General features: G+C 40.5%; 1 protein-coding gene across 4 annotated transcripts in view; it reads left to right on the top strand.

Moving 5' to 3' along the window:
• Positions 1-22,876, top strand: part of LOC126485139 (uncharacterized) — a 504,509-nt gene that overhangs the window by 396,989 nt on the left and 84,644 nt on the right. For all 4 annotated transcript variants that reach the window (XM_050108800.1, XM_050108799.1, XM_050108802.1 and 1 more), the window contains exons 6-7: positions 4,400-4,621; positions 15,514-15,756. In XM_050108800.1, the coding sequence (XP_049964757.1) occupies positions 4,400-4,621; positions 15,514-15,756 (465 nt within the window). The remainder of the gene's footprint in view (positions 1-4,399; positions 4,622-15,513; positions 15,757-22,876) is intronic.

Below are 22,876 nucleotides of genomic sequence, written 5' to 3'. Positions count from 1 at the left end.
GTACATACAGCGAGAAAAAATTTTATTCGTACTGCGTGTAAGCGTTGTTCGTGGGCAGAGAGAGAGAGAGAGAGAGAGAGAGGGAGAGAGAGAGAGAGAGAGAATGGGGGGCATCAATTGTGTTACCAGACAACAATCAATGCATGTCTCTTCCGAATAGAATTTTCCTGTGGCACATTGTTGGATTAATCTCGCTCGATCCAGAGGCGAGAACGGTAAGCATGAGCTTTGGATTCATCAGCATTCTCGCTGATCTTAAGAATTAATTGCAAAGTTGTACAGAGTGAAGCTGTTCCATAACACCATTTCCTTCCTGGACCTGCACTTCATTAGAATAATGTGCAGATTCTTTTTCGTTCTTGATGTATCTGTTCAAATTTCTAGAACAGCTAGAGAATAATATAGTGTCGCGGACGCCCTGAGAATCGATAAAGTCGAGGACATTAGTTCAGGTACAAACAATCATTCACCCAAGAGTGTACAAGTGATTTTTTCTTTTATGCTTTTTTTGATGATGTTGCTCTTTGCTTTCTGTTGTTGTTCTAAAATATTATCGATTTCATGTTGCTGTGTGCTATGGAAAAAAATAATAAAGTATTTCTATTAACAAGCTTATGTGTTGAGGGTGTGATTTCGGCATCCTTTAAAGTGATAACCCCGACTTGGTAACGTCAGACAGGCAAGCAGTTAGATTGTCAACTGTTTCATGAACATATGCGTCTGTGTGATTGCAAGCATGTCAGGACTACAGGCTATCATCTCGCCAGTAACAGGGTCGTGGGGCGTATGCAGCGCCTGCTCGAAGGTGCTTTATATTGCTATTCAGAGTTATGGACAAGAGAAATTCCATTAGTTGTACTTGGGTTCAGAACCGTTCTTAGGAAAACTTAGGATGCTCCACCGCCCAGCAGGTGTATGGCGAAGCTTTAAAAATACTGGGTGAATTCTTTTCCCTCATACGTTCTCCAAGTTTATTGGTTGGGGAGTACATTGATTTTCTGCAAACCTTCCAAACGCACATGTGTTGTCTCCAACCTGTGAATCCTGTGCGGCACGTTACCAGGCTCCTCTATCACAAAGATCTCTTTACATATCTTTGGGTTTGCGTGAGAGATGATGCAGTCAAACTACCACTTGCTTCTCAGTATACTGTATACTGTCCCACCGAGTAATTGACAGGAATGACAAGCCGTTCATTATTGATTGGAACGTGAGTCAGGATGCAGTATCGCTGGATCATCTTAAGCCAGCTTACTCTGACAACAACCAGACAATCACGTTGTGTGGCTACAGGTGAGGATCTGCCCACGGACATTAGGGTCATTCAGATGTACGTTTCCAACTACTGCCTCCTGTACCAACTGTCTCAGAAGTTGTGCAGACAAAATCCTGTGGAGTGGTGATCTGCATTTTTCTGCAGGTTCGTGGTGCACCAGGTTTTTCACAATCAGTGCAGATGGTGAACTCCCCCAATAGTGATCAACATAAAGGAACTCTTGGAAGGTGTGGCTGAGCTACTGCTTTCCGGAATGATGGGAGGAGGGTGGGGGGCTGATGTGGCAGACGCTTTGAGAATCGATGAAGTTGAGGAATCGATAAAGTTGAGGACAGTCGTCAAGGTACAAACAGTACTTGACCTAAAAGTGTGATCTTTGTCTTTTATGCTGTTTTGATGATGATGACCTATGATCTCTGCTGTTGTTCTGATGTGTTATGGATTCCATGTTGATGTGTGGTGTGGAAAGATGTAATAAAGTGTTTGCATTAAGAAGAATATGCCATAATTGATGTACTTTCAGCATCCCCTAAAACAGGACTCATCAGTGATGTTACCTTCATTAATTGGGAGCCAGTTACAATTAATTACACTAAATACATCATGTGTGCACTGAAGACAGCTACTATTAATAATCAGTACATTTATTTAACAATATAGATAATGGATTTTGAACATTTGCATCATTGTCATAATGGATCCACCTGGTTGCAATCCAAGAAGAAATCAAATCCAAAACAAGTTCCACACAAGGCTAAATCACCAACTTCTAGGAAATCCTGCATCCATAGTTATTTACAGAAAGATGACATCACACAGGGAAATAGCACAGCGGAGTGGTATCCCCATACTACTGAGAAATTTTTGTGAGATGCTGTCTTATTGTCAGCTAATACGTATAGCAACTTGTCCTCTAGAAGCTAGCAAATGAGCAAGGTGGTGACTGGATGAGGTTCTGACTTACATTCAGTACAAGAGGAAGATAAAATTTCCATATTTCTCAGTGGTTTCCCCATTCATTTCAGGCCAAAGCCAGGATGACTCCTTCAGTGAGTCACTGCTAAATACCTTCCCTTTTCTTGTACATTTGAGCAAATGCTTGTCACTGATGTCATTGTTCGTAGGACCTAAACTCCCACCTCTACAATGGTATGATTGTGGTTCGATGAACCCTCCGCCAAGCACTTAAATGTGAATTGCAGAGTAGTCATGTAGATGTAGATGTAGAGGTATGAGTGAAATATATGTAAATTTCTGGAAGAAGAAATAAAAACTTTGAGATTTGCCTGTGACATTGTAATTGTGTCAGAGATTGCAGATGACATGGATGAGCAGTTGAATAGAATGTATAGTGTCTTGAAAAGAGAATATAAGATGAAATTACAAAAAGTAAAAGAAGAGTAATGGAGTGTAGCTGAATTAAATCAGTTGCTAGGGAATTAAATTAGGAAAAAAGACACTAAAAGTAGTAGTTGAGTTTTGCAATTAGGGCTGCTAAATAACTTATGATGGCCAAATTACAGAGGATACAAAATGCAGACTGGCAATGGCATGTCAAGAATTTCTGAAAAAGAGGAATTTGTTAACATTTAATATAAATTTATGTGTTAGAAAGTATTTTCTGAAGGAATTTGTCTGGAGTGCAGCATTCTTAGATGGTGAAACATCGATTATAAGCGTTTCAGATAACACAAGAATAAAAGCCTTTCAAAACCTGTACTATAGAAAAATGTTGAAGATTAGAGGGCAGATCAAATAACCAATGAGGGGGTGGTGAATTGAATTGGGGGAAAAAGAAATATGTGGCACAACTTGACTGAAAGAAGGAATCAGTTGATAGAGTACATACAGAGACAGCAAGGACTCATAAGTTTGGTAATGGAAGTTGTTATGCTGTGATGAAGAAGCTTGCACAGGATAGATTAGTATGGAGAGCTGCAGCAAAGCAGTCTTCAGACTGGACACAACGACAACATGAAGTAAATAGTTCTTTCCACAGGAACCTTAATTGTTACGTAATCAGCAATATGCCTGCCAGAGCAACTACTATTAAACACTGTTTTACAGGAGCACGGGAAAGAGATGGGGGAGGGGGTGATGGCGGCAGAGACAATGCTTTAGCATACTTTTGGCCATTTGCTTACCTAGTAATTAGTTCCAAGCCAATCATGGTGGGTGATATTCATGGGTTTATGTGGGATGAGTAAAAATATTGAGCTAGAGATTCTTTTCCTCCTTCAGACCAAAGTGCCAAGTGCCCAACTTTCTTGAAAACCAGTGGACGTGAATAGCAGAGGGTAAATAGCTCCAAATGGCTACTGAACTAAATATCCACAGTTGATGAATGGACCGAAACCTTTAGCATAACATACATGTACTCAACAGCAATTACAGGGAGAAATTTATGTTTTAACTTGGGGCACGGGCACCCAATCCATTGGTCAGGAATTGTGTGCCACCATGCAGGTGAAAAATATGCATGGTCATGATTATCTGTACATTGCAGGTTTATTTCTATATTGTGTTACAACCAAGTGCACCCAGAAGAGCCTGGAAGGTCACCAGCCAGTCTTAGTGGGTCAAGAGGTGCTCACCTTAGAAAACTAGCTATGTTTCACAATTTTGTACTTAGATCATAGTAAGAGTCAGGAAGGAAAGATGTCCCAACCAGCTATGTGCTTGCACAAGAGAAGACTGATGACTTGTGTCAACTCTTTTCAGTAGCTGCCAGCTCATTATTTCACCCCAAATTTTCATCTTGACAGTACAGATTGTGCATATGTGATAGATTTGTTGTCTGCAGTTTGAGGAAGTGAACCTGAAGCACTTATTCTTCTGTACCATGTAGGTCCTTTTCTAATTACAGTTGCACCATAAAACATTTTAAAGAAAATTTTGAAATTTATGCTTACTAGGTAGACAAGCTGGATGACGAATGTACATCCCTTCTACTTGACTGTCTATTGTTGTTGAAAAATGTTTGTGGGTCACTAACAGGGTTCAAACTAAAATTAGTTAAATAGAACATGACCATACCAGTGAATGTTAGGGACTCTATTATGGAGATGTAGGAAGAAAAATTTGCAAATGTGCAATGAGTCAGAATTCCGGTGGAATCCACAGGCAAGGCGTGGAAGGAGGACTGCAGTGGGCGAGGCCGGAGCCTGCTGGGGAAGTGCCTGTGCGATCGACTGTACCGTGGGCCACGATGCCAGTACCGGGAAGAGTGCGAGACGTCTGCTGACTGTGGACCGCATGGAGCTTGCATTGACATCGGCGCTACTACACCACCCCGCAGGCAGTGCTACTGTGATGTTGGCTGGTTTGGTCCTGGGTGCAACAAGAGTGAGTAATTCAATTACACATAAATTTCATTTGTAGATTGAAAATGTATGGAACACCGTGCAAATGAAAACCTGTTTTCTGGACCAGGACTCAGGTCTTGATATTTTCCTTTTGCTAGCAGTGCTCTACCATCTGTCTCACTCAGGTGTGCCTAATAGCCTGATTAAAAGAATCAGTTAGGCAGTATTTCCCTCCTGCTTTTCTATAGAGGTCTGTCTGTGTACCTTGCTGGACTAGCTAGCCATAGTTAACTGTAGTGCTCAGAATAAGTCTCTCAGTTTGCAGCAGAGGATTTGTGCCTAAGCCATTCTCTGCCTTATTCTTTTTCCCATGGATCCTGTTATAGAAAAGTGTGCAGGAGACTGTCCACAGAATTTGAAAACATGTAGAAGATAGACAGTGCCGAGTTACAGCTTTGAGTCACTTTATGAGGCATGGTCAGATGGTCCAGCTGACTGAGATTACTCAGTGAGAGATGAATACCTTCGTTAAAGTCTCAGTCTTGCATTTCATTATAGCAAGCATTTATCAGCAGGTATTGACCCCCAGTTGTGACAGTTGTGTTACTTTATGATCAGCATTTTCTTGCAACTCTATGACTACCATTGTGTTCTTATTTTAAGAAGTTCATGACAAGCTGCTGTCAGTATTTATTTTACTATTAACTATTGTTTTTAGTTATCAGCCATCTTTGTGGCATCTGTATACAGCAAATAAGAGCATAAAACATACAGAAATACCTAGTGTACACTCAACTGAAATGTGAGATTGTGTAAACTGATACTTACAGAAAACCAAATATTAGTCACTTGTCATCTAAAACTTTATCATGGCAAGGCTATAATTACAACCTTGTACCTCATCACAACTGCTGAACAAGAAAGTGACAGTCCTCATTATTATGTTTATTTTACAATGAAAAAGTGATTATACAAGGTGTGGCAATAAAGAAATTGGACTCATATTGAAAAGACTTACACTACTGAAATATTGTCCCCTTAAATGTTGTCCATTCCCTGATCTCAGCACCGCTCCATTCAAATTTTCCACTGTTGGAAGCAGTGCTGCAAGTCTTTTTCTGTTGAGGAGGCTTGTTGCTTTTTCCTTTATTGCATCCATGGACACGAACCTGGTTCCTTTAGTGCAGAGTCCAGCTTTGGGAAGAGAAAGAAATCACATGGTGCTAGGTCAGGCAAATACAATGGATGTTCAATCGCTGGAATGTTGTTTTTCACCAAAAACCTCTTCATAGACATCACATTATGTGCTGGCTCGTTGTTCTGACAAAAAATTCATGAGCGATTCTTCCACATCTGGTTTCTTTCATCGCATCTGTTCACTCTGACCTTCAGGCAACCAATCAGTGCAGTTAAAAAAGGGAAAAGCAACAAGCCTCCTCAACAGCATAGTAGACGACTTGCAACACTGCAGTGTAGGTAACCCTTTAATATATATATATATATTAAAAAAAAAAAAAAAAAAAAAAAACGATCATCATTACTTTGAATTTTGATTGCTCATGTGCTTTTTCTACTTCCTAGGGCATTGAGGCTCTTCCAATGCATGGATTGTTGCTTAGTCTCTGGATCATGTTGGAATATCCATGTTTCATCATGTAATTACTTTGCTGAGGTAATCAGCGTCATTTTCAGTGTTTTTGGGAGTGGCAAGACAGCAGTCCACTTGGTGTTGCCTTTGTTCATTTGCGAGAATTCTTGACATCACTTTAGCACAAACATTTGTCATGTCCAGATCATTGTGAAAAATCTGTCTAACAGTTTCCTTATTGATGCAGGCAATTTCTGAAATTGCTCAAATGCTTAGGCGGCAGTCTTCTTGAACAATTCTACTGACTTTCTCCATGCTCCCTTCAGTATTCAGAATGGAAGGACAGACTGATTTTGAATCATCTTTGATAGCTTCCCTGCTGTCCTTGAACCTCTTAACCTGCTCGAAAACTTGTGTTTGAGATAGACATGGATCACCAGAAAACTCAACAAATCGTAAGTTTCTGTGGCGGACTTTCCAAGCTTTGTGAGGAATTTGATGTTAAGACGTTCCATTTTAGAGCGTAGCATAATTCCGATGGAGCTCTGACACACAACCCATTTCTAAGAAGGTTTACAGCCAGACTAACCACCACAGAGGCATGGAATTATGCATACATGCCAGGGAGAGTCCCAATGTTACTCCCCCACTCTTCTCATTGTCCTTGACAAAGTCGGAAATGCGCACAACAACCAATCTGGTTTCTTTATTGCCACACCTCATAACATGCTTATATTTTACTAGAGATCATCCGGTACACTGACAATAGATGATCCATAACAAAGAGAAAATACTGTTGCGTGTTAGATGCGAAGACACAGTTACAACTGATTGTTAGATAAATTACAAACAAGTCAAAGAGTATCAGTATTATGAAATTTTCACTTTCATAATATTGTTTTTTGTTATTTTCATAATATTCATAATATTTTATTATTTTCATAATATTGTTACATTCCATCCTGGATTTTCCATTGTTCAAAGAGTATCAGACCATACATGAGAGGTCTATGTTACGAAGTGATCCAGTGCAGTGAGACCACATGCAATAGTGGTAAATAGCTGCAGCTTCATACAGTGATTGTTAAAAATAAATGAATAATTGTGCATAAGTTACTAAAGAAATTTAGCATATATATTTACAATCAGTGGACATATTTCTTTAAAACGTAGTTACATTAAAATTGAGTACACAAACAAAAGTAATCTGCACTAGCGTCCTGTTCCTGCTTTGCATGGTTAGCATAAGGTACCTGTAGCCAGACGACTTGTCTGGTGTAGTGGTAATGAATTATGTATATAAACCTTACAAATACACGTGTTGGTGATAAATGTTATTAGCGGTTCATTACAGAGATGCAGATTCTGGATACAATTGTGCGAAAAGATTACAATCATTCTGAAAGGGGTAAGGGATCCATTCATGATTATACATTAAGAACAATTTATGCAATCAACTTGTTTCAAACGTTAGAGAAGGAATCTTTTGTAAAGTTCAAATAATAAGAATATTTTATGTATAATGCACTTATGCGTGGTATAAGTTTAAACCATCCAGTATCTGATAAAACTGTTATTTCTACCAAGCATGACCATCTTGTCTCAGGAATCATATCTGGATTTGTGTACAATAACTGTCCCATAGAATTCCAAATGTAATAACTTCATGATTAATCCAGTGTTCTCAATTTACAATATGTAATTCACAAATCTCAAATGACTTTTATCATGCACACAACTGCAGCACTGGTATGACAAAAACTGGAATGGAAAATTTGAAAATGCATATGCCTGCATCATACAAATTACCTAGCTGACAGTAGGCAGTACTGTGTGAGGTAGTTATTGTTGACTCCTGTGTTACCATGGTGTAACTTCATTTCATTCTGTTTTACACTGTTTCTTATCCTGGTAGTAATTGTACATAATTGTTGCAGTTAGGATCTTTATTAAACAAAGATAACTTCAGTTTTGATTGTGAACAACATTTAAGCTGTCTGTATCTCTGTGCGTGACTTATGCTTTTGCGAAAGTGTGAACCGCACATTGAGTTGCTTACACTGTGGGATGGAGTTGGGTCTGGTTCTCCCTGCCTTCTTCCATTCTTTTGACATTTCCACATGTCCTAACCATTCTAGCTGCCTTTATTCTATCCTATCCATAATACCATAATGGATCTGGGTCTTTTCTCTTACTTTCTCATTTCTGAAAATGTCGGGCAATTTTATGTGTTCTTCTCAATTGATTCATTTCTAAAGCTCTGAGTATCTTTTTATCTATTTCTGTGAGTTCTCAACACCCGCTCTCATAATTTGTTATTGATTGCATGATGGATCTGTATAACTGAATTTAACATTTAAACTCAATTCTGAGGACCAAAGTACAGGATTTAATTTTTGGGTAGCCACCTTTCCCTGCCTGAACTGTTGTTAAACATCTGTGTCACATGTGCCAACACACGATAGGCTATTACCTAGATACTTATTAAACTCTTACACACTTTAATTTGGTATCCGCCAATGTCCAGGTTACTTCCCTCCTCTCTGTAGCATAAATATTCTGTCTTCTCAAAATTGATTTTGAAACCCCACTTTTTATATTCTTCCGAAAACTTCTTATGCATGTAAGATACATCCTCTGCATCATTTGCTGCAACAGCCGTATCATCAGCACAGAAAAGTATGTATGAACACTGGTTCCCTGCTTCAGTTGCTATGCCCATGCACTTCATACACCAATGATTCAGTGTTTCCTGCACATACATCTTAAAGAGTGTGGAAGACAGACAGCATCCTTGTTCCAGTCCTTTAGTCACTCAGAAGGCTCCCATAAAAATTTCTTTCATCACTTTAATGACTTTTAGTGATTTGTGGTACTTGTTACATAAGTTTTGGCAATTTACCTGGTCCGAACACCTTGAACAATCTGTTTAGTGGCACTGAGTCATATGCATTTCCCAGATATATGAAAATCACATTTCTTTCCAATGTCTTCTCTATGACCTGACTTAGGCTAAAGATATAATCTGCACATGACCTGCATCTTCAAAAGTGCTTTATTCTTCCTATTCAGTTATAATCTTCTTTGTTCTTGGTTTTAAAATCCCCCCCTTACAGCCTGCTAATTGAACTTGGAACACTTGTGCCACAGTAATTGCTGTATGCATTCTTGCTCCCTTTTTTATTTATGGGACTTAAATACATTAAGTTCCACTCTGCTGGAATTCCCTCCCCATATCACATATGTTTATTAAATAACCTGCTCAGATATTCATTCAGGATACTTGGGGCATACTTCTGTAACTCTAATGGTGCATTTACAGGTCCTAGTAATTTACCCATTCTCATTTGTATTACTGCTTTCTGTACTTATTCAGCAGTTATTTTCTTTACCTCTTCACCATTCTGCTTCCCTTTCATCTTCCATATACTCTATCCTTGTTTCTGTTAGCAAGCCTTTAAAATGCTTCTCCCACTGTATCTGATAATCAGCAGGTGCTCTCTTTCTTTTACTTCTTTTCTTAGTCCTGAAACCATTTTCCATGCTCTGCTACTTTTGTGATTGAAACAATTAACTTTCTCACATATTTCTTCTGAGATTTAATTTTTTCCTTTGCGGATGTACTTTTTTACTTCTCTATTCATTCTAACTATCCTCTTTGTCACTTGCACTTAACCATTTATTTTAAACATCTTTCTTAGGTCACTTTTTTTGGGGGGGGGGGGGGGGGGGGCACAGGAGATATTGCTTCAACTTTCATAACCTGGCCTTCCTGGAAGTGTCTGTGGAACGGGATTTACTGTACTGGCATCACGTAATGGATATATTTTTTGACACACCAAGAAGGTGTGCCATCTGAACAGGCTTCAGAAGGCCCAATGACATCAAATGACCACTGTTTTGTCCTCAGCCAACACGTGTCACTGTATGTGGATATGGAGCAGCTTGTGGTCAGCACACAGCTCCTCGCCATTTCAGTTTTATGATCAGAGCCACTGCTTTTCAGATGAGTAACTCTCAATTGGTCTTACAAGGGGTGAGTGCAACCCACTTGCTAACTGCACTCGGTAGATCCCGCTGGTCACTCATGTAAGTGATAGCCAAGCCTGACAGTGCTTAACTTCAGTGATCTGTCAGGAATCAGTGTTACCACAGTGGCAAGGCTTTTGCCATATGATACTACCTGGAGACACGTTATCCTCATGCAGCTCCATGAATGGGGTTTTTGAGGGTGTCTTCCCACCTTTATGTGGTCCTTCCTGTCGCCATGGTACTTTAGGTACTGACTCAGTGACATCCTCTCTCATCAGCTTGAGCAGTAGAACAGTGCCCCTCAAGGCTGTGTTTTTGGTATGACTATCTTTCTCATCACTATTAATAATATCACATCAGTACTTAAAGGTTCTGTCCAGTGTTCTTTGTCTGTTGATGACTTCTCTGTCCTTTGTTCCTCATCAAGTCACGCAACAAAAACTTGTTACTTGCAACTAACTCTTCGATGGTTGTATGAATGGTAGGAGAAGAGAATTTTTAAATTCTCTACATCTACATCTACATCTACATACATACACTGCAATCCACCATATGGTGCGTAGTGGAGGGTACCTCATACCACAAATAGCATCTTCTCTCCCTGTTCCACTCCCAAACAGAATGTGGGAAAAATGACTGCCTATATGCCTCTGTACGAGCCCTAATCTCTCTTATCTTTTTTTTGTGGTCTTTCCGCAAAATGTAAGTTGGCGGCAGTAAAATTGTGCTGCAGTCAGCCTCAGATGCTGGTTACTAAATTTCCTCAGTAGCGATTCACGAAAAGAATGCCTCCTTTCCTCTAGAGACTCCCACCCAAGTTCCTGAAGCATTTCCGTAACACTCGCGTGATGATCAAACCTACCAGTAACAAATCTAGCAGCCCGCCTCTGAATTGCTTCTGTGTCCTCCCTCAATCCAACCTGATAGGGATCCCAAATGCTCGAGCAGTACTCAAGAATAGGTCGTATTAGTGTTTTATAAGTGGTCTCCTTTACAGATGAACCACATCTTCCCAAAATTCTACCAATGAACCGAAGACGACTACTTGCCTGAGAGGCTCTCAACTGAGAGGCCAGGGTGTGTTATTTTTAACTGTTCTCATTCTGTTTCAAACTCTCCTAAACTGAGGATGAGGGGACACTGTCCTTAATTTTAAAGAAACAGTGAAATTTCTGGGTCTCACATTTGACTATAAACTTATATGGTTGCAACACCTTAGAAACCTGAAAAGACATTCACTTGAATGTATATTGAAGGGTCTGAGTCAAAATTCATGGGGAGAAGACTGAATGTGTCTGACTAGTTTTGCAGAGCCTTCAACCTCGGCTTGTTTATGATTGCATGGTTTGTGGATCTGTAACACCCTCTTATTTAAAGGTGTTGGATGTGATGTAGCATGAAGGACTTAGGGTGGCCCCTGGGCTATTTAGAACCAGCCCCAGACCGAGCCTCTGTGCTGAGGCTGCTGAGCCATTGCTTCATTTCAGGCAACAACTTCCCATGGTACGACAGACCTATAAATCAACACCCACACCAAAAACACCTATATTCCCTATCATTGCTTAGGTTTTTCATAATTGGCAACTAGCAATGAGCCCTGTGAGACTCATGTGAAGGATTGCCTTTTAGAGTTGAGTGTGGTTGATTTTAAAGTTTTACACCAAGGTTGGAGTAGATCACCTTGGCTTCTGCAGAGGTCCAGAATTATTTTAGGTTAATGAATCACAAGAGAGACTGCATAGAGATGGGGTATTTACTGCAGAGCTGCATGCTATGCTGGAGGCACCGGAGCAGACGAGGTGTTTACCGGGCAAATAGTTTCTCATCTGCTCTGATTTTCTTAGTGCCCTACAGTCTTTGCAGCACAAGTACTAAGCAAAGAAAATGGTCCAGCTCATACATGATCAACTGTATTTCCTTTAACAATGGGGGAAGCGGGTATTATTCTGCCAGGTATTGGGGCATGTGGGACTTGAAAAAGTGTACAAGCAGACCAGACCACCAAGGAGGCCTGCAGGGAACATTATATGACACAGTGTGCCATTTCCCTGCAGGCTGCCATTTCACTGCTGTGTCAGAGATCCATGCAATTAAGAGGAGTAATGGGCAGTGAGGGAGGATAAGTTGTGGTTGGTGAAGTCAGTGGTGTGAGCACAAAAGGACAGAATACTTGTCACCGAGTTGCTTGTCATTCGTAAATGTACTCCCATTGTTGATCAACAGTACTGAGAAGTTTGAACTGGCTGATGTTTGAAGATCCAAATTATCTCAAGGAAAAATGCTTGAGAAATTTTGGAAACCTAGTTTGAACTGGCTCATGTTTGAAGCTCCAAATTGTCTCATGGAAAAATGTTTGAAAAATTTTGGAAACCAATTTCCTCTTTGGAACATTAGAGCATAATGTAGCTACAAACATGGTATTCACATATAAACTGTGAATACGGGTTAACATTCGTCAGAGCATCAAGAGTGTTAAAAAAGTAATGCTATTTTCCATGCTCCAGTTCATGAAGTGATTAAAAAACATTTCATGATAGTGTACCTTGTATGTTTTGTACATATTATGTTATGTCAAGTACATATTTTGAGTGCCAGTGTAAATTTAAATTTAGGTCTATGTTGTGAAAAATTTAACATTTTACCTTTATGAAAGTAAATTAATTTTTTGGAATTTTTGTTAAGTACAATACCATTTACTGAAAACATTGAGCCTAGAGACATACTAGAGCATTTTTTGCAATATGACAAGATAAATTCTCCCTGTTATACTTCTGCTGTGTTAGTATCTTATGTACATCAGAAATATATTTGTTTATAGCTTGCAAAATGTTTCTGGTATTATCAACCCATTAGCACTACTAACCCATAACCAGAACTTGCAGGTGCCTTGAAAAATGTTGAAAATTATAATAATGCTATAAGAGCAATAGATGTCACCCATAAAAACTTTGCAGTAACATAGCTGTGCACCCTACCCAAAAAGAAAAAAATCCACTAAGATGTTATAATAAATACTGGTAATACTGTATGATTTTTTGATGTCTGAAATGTAATTTCTGTAGTTTCAGTGCAAAAATAATAGGGTATATACCACCAAATTGCTACAGAAAAGTTCTTCCCCTTCTAATTATAATACATACATCAAGAAAAGTTTTGCATCACCCCAGATCCCAGAACTCCTGACGATAGGCATTGACTGTGGATATTGTATCACAGACACAGTTCCTTTGGCTGTTCAGAGATGTTACTAAACCTGCCCAAAGATGTAAACAACCGTGCATGAGCAGTGCCTATTAGACGGAGGGGGTCCTTCAGGCGATCAGCTCCAGTCTTTTCAACAGGAAGGAGGTACACGGCTCGTGTTGTCTGTAGTTCAACCATGCCTAGATGGTAAATGTTGCGGTTTGATCGCGTCTGTATTGTTACGTTGTGCCAGGAAGGGCTCTCAATAAGAGAAGTGTCCAGGAGTCTCGGAGTGAACCAAAGCGATGTTGTTTGGGTATAGAGGAGATACAGAGGGACAAGAACTGTTGATGACATGCCTCGCTCAGTCTGCCCAATGCTGCAATGGATGACTGCTATCAATGGATTATGGCTTGGAGGAACCCTGAAATCGATGCCACCATGTTGTGCAACCACAGGATATCATGTTACAACAAACTGTGCACAATAGGCTGCATGATGTACAGCTTCACTCCCAACATCCATGGCGAGGTCTATCTTTGCAACCTCGACACCATTTCAGCGTGGTACGGATGGGCCCAGCTACATGCCAAATGGACCGCTCATGATTGACATCGCATTCTCTTCACTGATGAGTGTCGCGTATACCTTCAACCAGACAATCATCAGAGACATGTTTGGAGGCAACCTGGTCAGGCTGAACGCCTTAGACACACAGTCCAGTGGGTGCATCAAAGTGGAGGTTCCATGCTGTTTTGGGGTGGCATTATGTGAGGCCAACGTACGCCGCTGGTGGTCATGGAAGGCGCCATAATGGCTATATGATATATGAATATCATCCTCTGAACGATAGTCCAACCATATCGGCAGCATATTTTAGAGGCATTCGTCTTCATGGATGACAATTCGCACCCCCATAGTGCACATCTTGTGAATGACTTCCTTCAGGATAACGACATCGCTCGACTAGAGTGTCCAGCATGTTCTCCAGACATGAACCCTACTGAATATGCCTGGAATAGATTGAAAAGGGCTGTTTATGGACGATGTAGGATAATGGAATGTAGTCGAATTCAGTCGGGTGATGCTGAGGGAATTAGATTAGGAAATGAGACACTTAAAGTAGTAAAGGAGTTTTGCTATTTGGGGAGCAAAATAACTGATGATGGTCGAAGTAGAGAGGATATAAAATGTAGACTGGCAATGGCAAGGAAAGCGTTTCTGAAGAAGAGAAATTTGTTAACATCGAGTATAGATTTAAGTGTCAGGAAGTCATTTCTGAAAGTATTTGTATGGAGCATAGCCATGTATGGAAGTGAAACATGGACGATAACTAGTTTGGACAAGGAGAGAATAGAAGCTTTCAAAATGTGGTGCTACAGAAGAATGCTGAAGATTAGGTGGGTAGATCATATAACTAATGAAGAGGTATTGAATAGAATTGGGGAGAAGAGACATTTGTGGCACAGCTTGACTAGAAGAAGGGATCGGTTGGTAGGACATGTTCTGAGGTATCAAGGGATCACCAATTTAGTATTGGAGGGAAGCGTGGAGGGTAAAAATTGTAGAGGGAGACCAAGAGATGAATACACTAAACAGATTCAGAAGGACGTAGGTTGCAGTAGGTACTGGGAGACGAAGAAGCTTGAACAGGATAGAGTGGCATGGAGAGCTGCATCAAACCAGTCTTAGGACTGAAGGCCACAACAACAACAACAACATGGACAATGTGACCCACCAACCACTCTCAGGGATCTATGCCGAATCACTGTTGAGGAGTGAGACAATCTGGACCAACAGTGCCTTGATGAACTTGTGGATAGAATGCCAGGACGAATACAGGCATGCATCAATGCAAGAGGACATGCTTATGGGTATCAGAGGTACTGGTGTGTATAGCAATCTGGACCACCACCTCTAAAGGTCTCACTGTATGGTGGTACAACATGCAATGTGTGGTTTTCATGAGCAATAAAAAGGGCGGAAATGATGCTCATGTTGATCTCTATTCCAATTTTCTGTACAGGTTCTGGAGTCCTCAAAACTGAGGTGACACAAAACTCTTTTTGATGTGTGTATGAATTTATCATTGCTCTGTGCTTCTAACAATATTTTTTTTAATTGTTCAGGATCACCTGTGCGGACTACAGAAATAGATTTTGCACAGTACACCCAGCGAAACATGAGTGCTGATGTTACTCTCTACTGGAGAATTTTTAAGGAACAGAAGGAACTGGAAGCTGTTTTGGTTGTCAACGGTACCAGTTGGGTGGGACTGGGTTGGAGACCTCGCTCTCTAACCGCAACATGCCGCAACTTCCCAGAAATTAAGGACACTGTCATTGTGACACCACCAGTCACAACACCTGCAGGTGGGTTATCAGATCCTGTACACATTACGATAAGCTCTGTTGTGCATGGTATCCATAAATACAAGATATAAATTTATGTTTTCAAACATAACTGCATTTGTCTGTTATTGGAGTTGATAATGTAGGAAAACACTTACCAAATAGTGGAAGTGTTGATTCATCAACAGGCACACACAAAACAGGAACTTGCTAGCTTTTGGAATAAATCGTTTGGCGAGCTAGAGTACACACACACACACACACACACACACACACACACACACACACACACACACAGAGAGAGAGAGAGAGAGAGAGAGAGAGAGAGAGAGAGAGAGGACTAGAGTACAGTGGGTAAAGGGGTGGGGGTGGGAGGAGAGGTGGGAAGCAGAGAGAATGGTTGGGGAGGGGTAGCTAGTGGCACAGAGGGGAGTAGTAAGTTTGGTGATTAGGAATGTGGAGAGGGAGGGGTGGGAGGTACATACATACTGGAGCTGCTGAGGTGTGGCACATGATGAAGATGAAAGGGAAGTGCGGATTAGAAGGGGCTGATAGGACAGAGGAAAGGGAAAGTGTTGGTATCCCTGTCCTCTGCCCTGTCACCCCTTTCTAAATCTGTGCCTTCATATCATCTTCTTCGTTTGCCACACCTCACCAGCTCCAATACCAATGTGTCACATGTCTAGCCCATGCACTTGCCACCCCTCCCTCTCCACATTCCTAACCACCAAACTTATTATTTCACACTGAGCCACTAGCCACCCATCTCCAACCTCATTCTGGAGTGTTGTACTGCCCATTTAAGCCTGGCATGTTACCAATGATTGACTCCATACGATACTCCACTGGTGGCTCTGTTGGTGATAGTTCGATTCAGTTTCTGATAGCATATCGATTGCTTCACTGTCTTAGCCTATCTTGACATTGGGTGAGGATACAAAATCCGCACCGATGATTCTGAAATGGTGATAGCTGCGTACTGCTATCACTGTGATACAATGCTGGTTTAGCCTTGAGTCTTCAAAATTGGTGTCTCATCCCATGGTAAGGGGTCAAATTCAATAGGTTCTTGTCCCCATTTCCTCTTGCTGGTGGGTGGCAGTGGATCATTGCGCCGAGGACAGAAGTGGCACCTGTGATGTGGAGGCAGTGGTGGTGCTGGCTGGACATGAAGGTACTTCTGGGGCAGCATGGAAACTATTCCTGTTGTGGTGCAAGTGTTCTGAGTACTAAGCTCTTGCCTGGCATGTAAGTGATTAGACAACGTTCAAGTTTTACATGATTTTAATGTTTGGAATGCCTTTTAGTGTTGGTGATTCCAAACATACATGGAAACTTTTTTTCCATAATTGAGTTAAGGGATAATTTTTCGTAGTAAGGATTGTGCTTCCTGATGTTGTGAGAACTGGGAAGTGATCAATGGCATACAATATTCTGTCTTGTGAGTTTTGGACCACCTTTGCTGAGAATGTGGTCTAAATATTCATCACTGGGTTGGACAAAACTTCATTTGATCAGTTAACATTTTAAGCTATTAATATGCAGCATCTGAAACAACTTTCGTATATTCTCAGTGTGTTGCTCTCGTGGGTTTTGTGATGATAATGTCCGCCAGGAAACTGATGTACTGGGGATGTCCTGCATCATCTATTCTATGTACCAGTGGAAAGTTCCAGTTATACTGGTATAGCTGAAGGAGAAGTGTTTACACCAATACATACCAAACAGTGTAGTTTTACCATAATTCTCTGTGACTGCTCGTCTGACAGTAGCTGCAAATATGTGTCAGCTGTGTCTATCTTAGAGAAGTATCAGCTACTGTTGTTCACGTCTTGTTGCATCAGTTACTGTAGCAGGGCAATTTTCTGCTGATACTGCTTCTACTATTTTTCTATTTTCCATCCACCTTCTTAGCTGAGTGGTTACGGTGTTTGCCTCCCATGCAATTTGCTCGGGTTCAATTCCTGATCGGGTTGGAGATTTTCTCCACTTGTGCACTGTGTTTGTCCTCTTCAACCATTCATCATCACTGACATGCAAGTCACCCAGTGTGGTGTCGCCTGAAATAAGACTTGCAATTCGGCAGCCAAACTTCCCCAGATGGGGCCTCTGGGCCATCAACGCCACAATATCATTTCTTTTTTTCCCCTAATTTCTCACAAATTTCAAGAAATACAGGTCCATCTTGGCCTTGACACTTTATTTTGTATTATTAATAATTCCAAATGATAGCCTTAATCGCCAATTGTGTGTTAATTCTGACCCACACTTTATTTTACGAACAACAGTTACTCACAAGGGTTAGTACACGGTATTTAGAATTACATTTTGAACCAAATCATCACATGCTAGTTGCCAGTCCGTTGAGTTACAATCTAATCTAAATGGTGAGAAATGCAAGTTTCATTAATACGCAAGTGGCCACTGTCCAAGAGAGAAGCCAAGAGAGCGAGTTTGAAGCTAAATCCAAATAATACAGTTGATCAACTGTGGGCAGCGGAAAGGCTGGCAAGGAGGGCAGTACGTTCATCCAGAGAGTGACAGTTGATCCATCACCAGCGTTTGGTTCCCCATGATATAGATACAATGCTGGTTTTGATTTGATTTGATCTGATTAATTTCATCTCATAACATACAATATTCAGATCTTGTGATCTGTTGTACTGGAGACATGTCAATATATAATTTTATGGATTTAGTTTACAGACTTAAAAATAATAACAAATATAGTTATCAAACAATTTTTTAGCTGTACAACACTTTTTTTTACAGAGATGTTAATTGCCCTGCTTAAATTATCACCTCATCATTCATAAACTCATTCACTGAATAACAACATTTTTCCACTAACAGTTCACGTAATTTTTTCTTTAGATGACCAATTTCCATGCTCAGAATATCACAGCCCTTTAATTTATTGTATATTTTCATGCTCATATATTGAGGAGTCATAGAAATAGCTTTAATTGGTGTGGAGGAAGCATAAAATTTTGTTTTTGCCTAGTTGTGTAAGTGTGTTTGAAGTAGCATGAAATTTTGTTTTTGCCTAGATGTGTAAGTGTGTTTGAAGTGAAATTCTTTGCAAAGTTCAACTTTGTTGCACAGGAAAATTAGAATTTCAAAAATCCATAGTGATGGGACAGATAATAGATTTAGTTTTTTAAACAATGAATGACATGAGGTTCTTGGATGTGCAGCACACATCTTCCTAATGATTCTTTTTTGAAGTTTTAATATCCATACCATATAACTTGAATTACCCCAAAATACTATGCCATATCTGATGACACATTCGAAGTAACTATGGTACACAATTTTTCAGCTGCCCTTGTCTATTACGGCATGTAACATTCCCATTGCAAAAGAAAAGCTATTTAGTTTGTTAACTAAATATTCTGATTGTGCCTGCCAGCTTAAGTTTTCGTCCAAGTTTAGTCCTAAGAATTTCAATGTGCTTGCTGGTTCTATTTTCTCATTTTGTATATAGGACATAGATCTCACTTGGATTAGATTGTTTTGTTTTGAATTGTGTGAGTTGCATTTATGTAATGTTTAGTTTCAGACCATTTGATTGAAACCAGGCTTCCAGAGAATCCAAAGTGTTTACAACACAGTCAGCAATTTCTGCAAATTATTTTTTTCAGTCAGCACTGAAGTGTGATCTGCAAATAGGACTGACTTTGCATTGATGTTCAAGGGTATAAATCATTTATATAAAACAGGAAGAGAATTGGTCCCAAAACCAAGCCCTGGGGAATACCTAGTGAGATATGAGTAATTTGCAGAGTTAGATGTTATTATAACTCTTTGCTTCCTGTTTGTCAAATATGAGGTCAGCCACTGGAGGGCACTCCCACTGATCCCATATCTCTCTAATTTATACAGCAAGAAGGAGTGATTCACTGAATCGAATGCTTTGCTTAGGTCACAGAAGATACCTGCAACTTTGCTGCTGTTATCCAATGAGGAGCTAATTCTTTCAACAAATGAGTTTATTGTGTATAAGGTACTTTTTCCTTTTTGGAAACCAAATTGATTTTTATCAATGATATTAAATTCTGAGACAAAATTTAGTATCTGTGTTGCAGCAAGCTTTTCAAATAACTTAGAGAAAAATGACAGGATAGAAACAGGTCTGTAATTTCCAATTTCTTCTTTTGGACCTTTTTTGTGTACTGGTCTTACTTCAGCATACTTCAGTAACTCTGGGAAGCACACTTGCTTCTATGGTAACCATCAGTTGGTGGTGGCAGCACCAGTAGTTTGTCATCCACCCTGGCACCAGTCCATCTCAGTGTCAGCAGGACTTAGCAGAAAGACATTTTTCTCTAAGTATCTTTGTGCATCTTGGTACATTTATCCATCATCTCTCCTGCAGAGTACTTAAAAATTGCCAACCTTCACTTTTGAGCACAAGGAAAAGCCTGATGGGGGCAACATCAGGAAGGCAAGGGGTGTTCTCAAAATTATTGAACCCTACTGCAGCTAAATAATGTAACTATCTTTTTATTGTTATTTGGAGTGGTGTTATACAGCTGAATCTCAATCTTGAGTTAATTATCTGGGAACTGAGCTGATATGCTTCGGCACATAATATACAATGAAGGAAGCAGCCTCTGTTGTGTTCTGCAGGTAAAGTATTTTCAGAATGGTCCAGATGGACCTCTAATATTTTACCATTGACTTCTTTTTTTTTTTACCATGATATGGTTGTGGGACTGCAGGAATAAAGCCGTAGTTTGTTAACTGTAACACTTACATTCACACAATGAAATCTGCCTCTTCCACATTTATTTGAGAATACTTTGCATTAAGAAACAAAGTGCACTATATACTGCTTTGTCGAGAAGTGTTATACAAATAAAAAGTGCTTGCTTACTTCAGCTTCTGATACAGTCATACAGACCACTGATGCAGATGGACTTAAAAGTTTCTCTGTCTGGTGGTGTGACACATATCAGTCTTTTACACTAGTGTACACTTCACAGCAATATTATCTTCATTGTCTAGCAGAAGGTCAGCCTAAGCAGGTAACAGCTTGGATCATGGAAGTTAGTGTATGGACTTCAAGGGCTGGAGACATTGTGTTAGAAAACTTAATCTATGCACCAATCTCTTGATTCTAATTAATAAACACTTACAGTAAACTGTGATAGGGGCAGCTCTAGGTATTTGCTGTACTTTGTGCGTGGACTGGCGTAAATGTGCACAGAAGCAGGTTGCCCCTTGCCCTCCAGCTACTTCATATTGTGGAACTTACTTTGTACAGTTTGCACTAATCAGTTTCATTATTCTGCTGTTTCTACCCTTTCTAGCATCTACATTTTTCCAGGTTTGGAATAACAAATTACTGTTGTATTTCAGGCCCAATCTTTACTTTCACAGAGTGGCATATGGGCTGATCATCAGCAAAGTCAGGAATGCAATTTTTTGTGCAGCTTATAGGTACACACAAAAATAAATAAAATCATAGGATTACACACAGCTATTAGAACCACAGGTTCCTTCTTAAAGATAGAAAAGAGGATTTATTCACATCAGGTGATGTTAAAAGCTTGAGCTTCAGATGAGCAGATTGTTTTTGTTTATAACTTGCATTTAATGGCTTCCATAACAGAAATGAGTTGGTTAATTTTCAAATGTTCTTTGCCTGACTACTTCCCTTGATTGTCTGCCAGTGTAGTTATCAGTGAAAGCAGATATTTGTTGTCTTTTTAATGGTGAGGACTGGTATGTTTTGTCTAAGAAGTGCATTAAAATGCCACAGACAGAAGTAGTATGCAGGAATTGATATGTCAACAAAATAATCAATGTTTGAAAATCTAGTGTAATTGGATTGATAAAAAATCTAGTCACCAAGCGGCAGCAGAAGAATACATATATAAATGTTCTCAAACTGTGCAAGCTTTTGGAGTTACTGGCTCCTTCTTCTGCCAGAAGAATTGGATGGAAAGAAAGAGGGAGGTAGGAAAAGGACTAGCAAGGTTTAGGAAATGGGGAGAGGTACAGAAAAGTCAGCTACTCATCTCATCCAGTAAGTCTCCCCTGACCCACTTAATGACCTACATATATTTGTCATTAATATGTGTTTTTTTGTGTACTTTGTGTTTGTTCTCTGTTTTTGTATTATGGGTATGTAATTTGCTTTGCCTGTTTATTATGTTATTGTTATAACATCAAGTTTAACACATATATTTCAGAACGACACAACACATATAAGCCACAGAGTAAGTTGACAAGCAAGACATGTGTACACGTTAGCATTCGAATGAGCACTGAGTCCCAGTCTAGCGGCCGCTGCTCAGCTGGCCGCTTAAGTGGTGCAGCTGCTGCATGGCTGGCAGACAGCGTCGCACGTAGAGGATGTGCGTAATTGTGCGGCGGCACTTTGAATGATCGGGGAGTCACAACACTTTTCCCCCCTTTGAAATTGTTGCACTGGTCTTGATGGAGGTGTCCTGGAGATGGCTAACGTCCATAGGCGTTGTTTGACTCGCCGTAAAGTCTCGAGGAGGAGGCTTCCCGTACGGACGGAAGTGTCCCTGATGATAACGGGTCGAGATGACAGGAGACGTAGGGGTCAAATCTGCTGGGGCCCCATGCACCAATCTGCCCATTGCGGCAAGTCCAGTTGATATGACAGGAGACATGGGCGATGTGTCGGCGTCCGTTGGAGGAGGAGGCGAGTAGATTTGCTCTGACAGAGGATGGTCATCCAGTTCCTGCATGGACACGTCTCCTGGTGGCGTCCGTTCTTATGCTGGCATTGTGATGATGGTGAGAGGGCTGCGTTGTGAGTATTGGGAGATGCCAAGATCCCGAGCATCAGGTAGAGCCAAAGGTGGTGTAGCGGCATTCGGAACAGGCGTTGCTGGCACACGAGGCCGAAGCTGGTCCGAATGACGCACTGCAACACCCGTGTCCATCTGGATTTCATACAGGCATCTGCCACGGTGTCTTAAGATGCGGCCCGGGCTCCATTTTGGCCGCCTGCCATATCCCCGTACCCAGACGAGTTCGTCGGCAGTGAACCGGCCAAGTGAAGGCACCCGCGGCCGTGAGGTAGAAGGCTGCAGAAGATGAAGTAGCGTGCAGGGCTGTCGGCCATGTAAGAGCTCAGCCGGGCTGTGGTTGCCCATGT

This window comes from Schistocerca serialis, chromosome 6 (genome assembly GCF_023864345.2).
Source record: "Schistocerca serialis cubense isolate TAMUIC-IGC-003099 chromosome 6, iqSchSeri2.2, whole genome shotgun sequence".
NCBI classification, from domain to species: Eukaryota; Metazoa; Arthropoda; class Insecta; order Orthoptera; family Acrididae; genus Schistocerca; species Schistocerca serialis.
The sequence above is the reverse complement of the archived record's forward strand: the minus strand, read 5'-3'. Positions and strand labels throughout refer to the sequence as shown.